The sequence below is a fragment of the Opisthorchis viverrini genome, assembly GCF_000715545.1.
Source record: "Opisthorchis viverrini unplaced genomic scaffold opera_v5_100, whole genome shotgun sequence".
Taxonomy (NCBI): Eukaryota; Metazoa; Platyhelminthes; class Trematoda; order Opisthorchiida; family Opisthorchiidae; genus Opisthorchis; species Opisthorchis viverrini.
The window spans coordinates 143,369-149,961 of record NW_008751756.1 but is presented as its reverse complement, the minus strand read 5'-3'; the positions used below and the strand labels follow the sequence as shown (position 1 = coordinate 149,961).

The window sequence follows — 6,593 nt, the reverse complement described above, 5'->3', positions numbered from 1 at the left end:
CAGCACCCAAGCGTTTCGTGATCTCCTTCATACTCCTCTGCCAAGTCCAGGGTTGGCCACCTTTCTGTTTACGCCACTCTGAATTGGGCATGGAAAACAGCACTCTCTTCGGCAAACGATGGTTCGGCATACGTAACACATGTTCTCAACCAACACAGCTTCTGGTGCTGGACATATTCTTCAATGGAAGTACCCGTTGCACAACCAAAAACACGCTTTCTAACTGCCTCGTTATGGATTCGCGGACACCAACCCACACGAGCTATGGTTCTGAGACAACGATTGTCGATCACGTGAAGACGTCTCAGTTCCGCTGCTCGAATAGGTCAAGTCTCACAACCACACAACAAAATAGCCCATACTGCAGCTTGATACACACGTCCCTTGAGATTCAGGGATAAATCACTCTGACGCCATAGGTGTCTCAGATTAGCAAACGCGGCCCGAGCCTTGCAGATTCGTGCATTCACCTCATCTGTCACACTACAATCAGAACTAATACAACTTCCAAGACATGTAAAATGCTCCACAACCTTCAGTACCTCTCCCTGGATTGTAAGTGGCGTGTTCAGTGACCGCATGTCCACGAGCATGACCTTACACTGTATGGGTGCAAAGTTCATACCAAAGGACGGGATGACTTTGGTCAGTTCCTCCAAAAACACCTGCGCCTTCCCCTCCTCTTTGAAGATGAGAACGATATTGTCTGCCTATTCCAGATCGACAAAGTTTTCGTCACGAGAGTTATTTGAACACCAGGGTTTTGGAGACCGTCCAGCGGCACTGCATTATGTACGGAGGCTTTTGGAGACCTGGCCGTATAACTTCATATGTACGAAAGTCTGAGAATACGGCGAACATATTATATTCACAAACTTCCGAGACATTCCTTGGTGAGAAAACGTGCCAATGAGTAAAGACCGCTCAACCGAGTCGAATGCACCTTGGGAATTCAGGAATACTGATATTTTGGGTTGTAGTGATACCATGAGAACGAGCAGTTCATCTGTCGAATCTGTCCATTCACTTCATTGATTGAATTCGCAGAACATACCAATCACTGTTCAAATGACAGTAAAATTGATGTCCTTGCACCCAACTTTCGTCCATCCGTGAGACGGAAAATTAAAAAGTTTGGAAACCAGGTTAGGTGAATGCGTCGGGCAATCCTAAATCCGAGACCAAAAAAGCTAAGACGAGCTGCGCATCATTCTTGTCCGTATTCAAACGCAAGGAACCGGATACTGGCTCACCTTTGAAAGCGACTTCTTGCCGCTCACCGGTGAACTGACCGAATTCTGATCAAGTGGATTCTTCCATTAGCTGGATGACTAGCAGTCGTTGACATAAGAGTACCTGACACCCCACGATCTCTGTTTGTTCCTCACCTCCCCCCCTCCGTCACGTTCAAAAAATTAACTAACTGGGACAGAGAAGAACACATCAGTAATTAAATATCCGAGAAAGTATTTTTATCTCTGTGAAGCGGAAGAGTTTTGTACCCATTCGGCCAAAGGTTTTAATGTGTACTTGTAATGACTACAAGAAATAGTCGATTAGGTGTCACCTTCAATGCACAAGACGCACACACACCGGGCACAATCGTCAACCCACGGTAACTACGTATGGCAAGGGATCTTCAAAGCTTCATCTCTTGTCCACATAATACCACCAGCCTACTGCCTCGTCCGGGATCATGCTTACCTTAGACTTTGTGAGAGTATAACCCGACCAAGTTTGTACGCTCTCTCTTATAGGATATTTTCTGCTGCAAGTTCCCTCACAATTTATCCGCCACCTTTGGCTGAACAGAAAATCTAAACAGCTCCTGTTTTTTCCCAGCGGCTTTACACACTGAATTTACATGCTTTTAGTAGATCATTATTGCATTCGCTAATCACAAACAGCTCCGACGGCTAGAGGAATTTTTGCTAGTCAACCTTCACGGTCATCACCATAATCATCACATTTGACGATTTAATACTAAAACGGTCTTTCATTTCAGATGCTCCATAACTCCTTCTGTTGATCACTTGCAAGTAAAAGTTATTTGTTTCCACATTGTCTTACAGTTTCTCTGAATCAGTGTGAACGTCTGTGTAATGTGCTTATGGTCATCTTGTGTACAGTTTTCTAGAATGGTGTACTTATGATCGCGTTCAGGGCTTCCACTCAGTAAACATTCCCTTCTGAAACAGTTCGTGCGCAGGCTACCAAGATTCAAAGGAGATTGGAAACATCGTGAATGAGCGATTCAGCTGGGTTCCAGGTGAACCAAATTCGTTTGCAGATGAGTGTATTTCGCTAATTTCGTGCAAGTCGCCTTCTGGTAGAACATAAAGTTGATGAAAACTCGGGACTGCACCCACCTGATGAGCCCCAAGAGGTGCGGCCGTGGGCTGTCGACGAATTTTCAGCGACCTTTTGAGTAGTGCATTACGAAGATTGGACTTGTTTCGTTGTTCTCCATAGGGGATCAGATCATGTTCTCCAAAATGTTAGTCCGTAATCATGCCTTCTCGAACATTCTGCTCATAGTTCTATATGTAGGCTGAATGATTGCATTGAAGTTGGTATGCATTAAACCAGGGGTGTTCGAAACCCTATTGATGAGCAAATGTGTGATTTGGAATATGCAAATGACACCGTTCTGCTTTTCCAGAGGTGAAAACAAGACACAAGTTGAGCTAAAACAGACCACCCTTACCCCTAGTTGGAATGCAGTTTGCACCTACAAGTCTCAAAGCCGTGCTTCAATTGCTATATAAACTCATCCATTCAAATCCGAGGGGAGAGAGGCAATGGTACGAAGTAGGCTACGCAATCACGCTAGACCCAGCGAGAGAGATCGATGAAATCGATACGTGAATCACTGTTTCCAGCGTTCAACTCACTACTCACTGCAACAAACTGGCGCATCACTTTGTGTTTAGGCGAGCGGGATTGTAGCCTGTATGGTCGCACGCCATTAAGCATATGAGTTGATAACGGATCTACCATGGTGCTAGTTTTTGTTGACCAGAAACTCTGCGTTAGGATGTGCAAAGCCAATTTCAGCGGACAAGCATCCATGGTGAGGTTTGAATGTATACCTTGTTGGTTGTGTCATGATTTAACTAGAGTAGTGTGCTTTCGATGCTGAAACATTTGAAAGTAACGAGAATTTAAAGGTTCAAGGTTTGCGGAAACTCAAGGACTGTGTCTACCTGATGAGCTCCAAAAAAGCTCAAGTCGGTCGTGGACTTTTGAGGAGCTTTCGGCAACCTTATGAGTGGTGTTTTGGTCCATGGTGTGATCCGTGGGTCGATTGATGACACTAATGAGATTAATGAGATATGATCCCGAGAAATGCACCCATTTGCAAATCAGTTTGTTTTCACGAGAGACTCAACTGAATCCCTGGTTTGTGATATTCAAATAGATCATAGGGTTGCCAGAAACTCGGGGACTGCGCCTACCTGATGAGCCCCAAGAAGGGCGAAACCGGTCGTGGGCTGTCGAAGAGTTTTCAGCAACCTTGTGAGTAATTTCCTTTATAGAGGTAAGATCCCAATTTCCAACGGCTCCATTTAGTATTCTGATTACTTTGACATGTGGTTGTAGGCTGAAAACACTATTTTCAGAAAGAAGTACAGAAACGCAGCCAAGAGGAGAGAAGCTATCCACCCGTCCCCGTGCGTCAATGATGTCTGCTCGAAGCGTTCGCAAGCTATTTTCAGCGAACCAATCAACAGTCACCGCTCAACTACCGATGTTACCAGGCTATATTTCTGCTCGCATAGCGGAAAGATACTCAATATCACCTTTTAACATGCTCTGAAAAAACTACAATTGTTATAACTGTACTGTATATAAGACCTATAACTGTCGCATTTGGCTAAAACGGATCCATCATGTGACTGACAACTTACAGAAGACATATGTTATTAGTTTTGGCCGCAAGGTACAAACTTTTCGGACAATTTCGTGATCTGACTGCACCACAAACTCTTGAAAAATCTGTGCACAGTCTTTAAAAGTACATCCACATCATATTCCGAATCTAAGAGCCTATAGAAGTGATAAGGTAAGCCGTTGCTGATGACCTAAGCTATTACCTGGAGGTCAGTCTTTTTACCCAAGCGTTACACAAAAAGTGCTGAGAATATGTGTGAGGCATCTTGCCTCGGTGTATTTGCGCCCACTGTAATCAGGAACTTACAAAAAGTCCATTCAATTTAAGGATCCCGACGAGACAAATCACGTGAATAACTATGTGGTCTGAATTGCAAACCGAAAGTGTTGAATGAAGAAGTAATTCAATCATGGTACCGATTCACGACCCTGATGTTTCAAATTTCTAATGTCTGTCCAAAGGTGTTGTGAAAAAGAAAACGTCTGTGATTTAGGACATAAAAAACGACAACACCACTTGTTCACCTTGTCTCGTCTAAATACTTTGCTCAGTTGAACTTTAAGTTAGAATTACGCTACTAGATGCAAGTCTTAACTCGTTCAGTGTCATGAGCTACTCAAATACCCGGTAGCTCGGTAGCTGATGGGTGAACCCTAAGTTGGTGGTTTGAGCTCCCCTCAATTTAATGCCTTTGATTCATATCACGTGTGCTAAAACTTTGTAGTTTCAACTGACGCTATTTAATTCTGACGTGCTGTAGAAATCAAGGAAGGACCTTTACCGTAGAGCTAAAAGACAGTGACCACTATTCTCTCGGACAGAGGCGTGATGAACCACATGTGAGCTCCAAGTGAGTGAGACAACACTCCCAGGCAGCCCAGCTGTAGTCTGATAAGGGAAATTTTTGTTGTTCGGACACACCCGGGAGGTCTGTTTTCTTATTTATTGCATGCACGTGGACTTCACACTTTCGGTACCCTACATTCATTAAGCAGACACTACAGTTAAAGGTCTTCTGCGCTATCTAGCATGAAATTTGCTTGTCAACCTAAATTCTTTGTAAACGCAGTAGAACTTCTGTGAAGCGGATACCGACAGGAGTGATGGAGACGGCCACTTTATAGGGCTAGATGCTGTAAAGGATAGTCTGATCCATCGATTGTTCCTGAATTAAAATTTATGCAAGCATAAGTTATCCTTCAAACTTCAATGACATATGTTTTGGTTAGTGAAGCATGCTGAATTCGCTCTGGCTATTTCTGCCCGGATTACTATCAAAAACAGCTTATTCAGCTGGATTTGTTCGATCTTCTAACCATTGCTACAACTAAATTCCATCTGAACCAACCGCTTTGAATTTCAACTTGAACGCGTTGATTCATCGATACTTGAGAGGTAGGAATGCCAATGAGGACATCCTGAGAAAATGAATGAAGCATCGATATGGTGGTCAAAAATACAACGACCGCTTTCGATTTTCAATGTAGAAGATCCATTAGGTATACCATTACGAAGAGCGTATTCAAAGATGTCCGCTCTATTTCTCTCTGCTCTCATTGTGGACCGCATATCATTGAGAACTCCATTAGGGCATATACTGGTTCGTTGCAGTTCACCCTTGATGATGACAGCATAACAAAGCCAGGTTTCCAGGCCGGTTTCTGGAATCCGGAGTTTTATGGTTCTTTTCAAAGGGTGACTGAAGGTTATATGTACACTTTGGCATCTATTGGCAGCGATTCGATTTACTAGTACACAACCAGCCCGGTAGACCAACCCTCATGGAAACGTAGACTGTTTTGAATAGCGAATCTCATGAAGAAGAACCATCTAAGCATGAGGAAGAGTCATTTAAACCTCTCAATTATACCATTCTCCGATTGAATGTGCTCCCAAACTTCTGTCAGTCTCATTTCTTACTGGATATATGTGCTAGTTACAAAGTTGTCTGGAGCTCAGATGGACCACTTGTTTGTGATACACCGAATTCTGTGTTCAAAAGTGATGAGCCCGAAGAAACCCGGAAATGAACTACCCAGAAGTTTTGATCAACTATGTTAGCAGTATCAAATCAAAGGAACTGTTTGTACTTTTTGGTTTCATACGTGTAACAACTTGAAACGAGCGTAGGGGGGGGGGACATTTCTGACTATTGTGACATGCAAAGAAAGTACAACTGATTGGGTGCAGGTGGTTGGGAGATTTGTGGAGTGCACACTCACATCACACTCGTTTGAACAATCGTCCTGGCGCAATCATTCTGGTGGGTCCACTTTAAGGGACGGGGAAGCACTAGACTCGAACCCATCAGCAGAGCAAAGTCGGGGATCGAACTGCGGACATTCGACCTGCGAGTTGAGCGTGTTATCATTACCCCATCAGCGCAAATTAGACACCTGTCCAAATAGGTGAACATCTTCACGCTTGAGTGATTATTTTCACAGCGCTTCGTCCTTGTATCCACACAGATGGAACATCGTGAGAAGTTTAATGCGTGAGCAACAAACGTCCACACCACACACCTCTCATCATTAACAGGTGGGGCTAATTCGTTACCGGGCGAAATAAAAAACTTGACCTGAAACTACACACAAGGTTGCTGAAAACTCTTCTTCAGCAACCTTGTTAGTAGTTTTCTTTATGAAGATACACTGCAATATCTCGAGTATCGTGCCAACCGAAACATGAGGCACCCTGT

General features: G+C 43.7%; 3 protein-coding genes across 3 annotated transcripts in view; 2 read left to right on the top strand and 1 right to left on the bottom strand.

Annotated features, from left to right (window-relative positions):
• Nucleotides 1–789, bottom strand: part of T265_05340 (hypothetical protein) — a gene marked incomplete at both ends in the record, with an annotated part of 10,264 nt that extends 9,475 nt beyond the window's left edge. The window contains 3 exons of the mRNA XM_009170331.1: nt 78–313; nt 338–710; nt 757–789. Of these exons, the coding sequence (XP_009168595.1) occupies nt 78–313; nt 338–710; nt 757–789 (642 nt within the window). The remainder of the gene's footprint in view (nt 1–77; nt 314–337; nt 711–756) is intronic.
• The window catches only part of T265_05339 (hypothetical protein), a gene marked incomplete at both ends in the record, with an annotated part of 9,543 nt that extends 8,697 nt beyond the window's left edge, over nt 1–846 (top strand). Inside the window, 2 exons of the mRNA XM_009170330.1 lie at nt 46–379; nt 429–846. Of these exons, the coding sequence (XP_009168594.1) occupies nt 46–379; nt 429–846 (752 nt within the window). The remainder of the gene's footprint in view (nt 1–45; nt 380–428) is intronic.
• Nucleotides 847–909: 63 nt separating this feature from the next.
• On the top strand, nt 910–6,307 carry T265_05338 (hypothetical protein; the record flags this gene model as incomplete). The annotated part of the gene is made up of 3 exons (XM_009170329.1): nt 910–979; nt 3,429–3,519; nt 6,175–6,307. The coding sequence occupies 3 exons, from the start codon at nt 910–912 to the stop codon at nt 6,305–6,307; spliced, it is 294 nt and encodes a 97-aa protein (XP_009168593.1).
• Between the last annotated feature and the right edge of the window lie 286 nt (nt 6,308–6,593).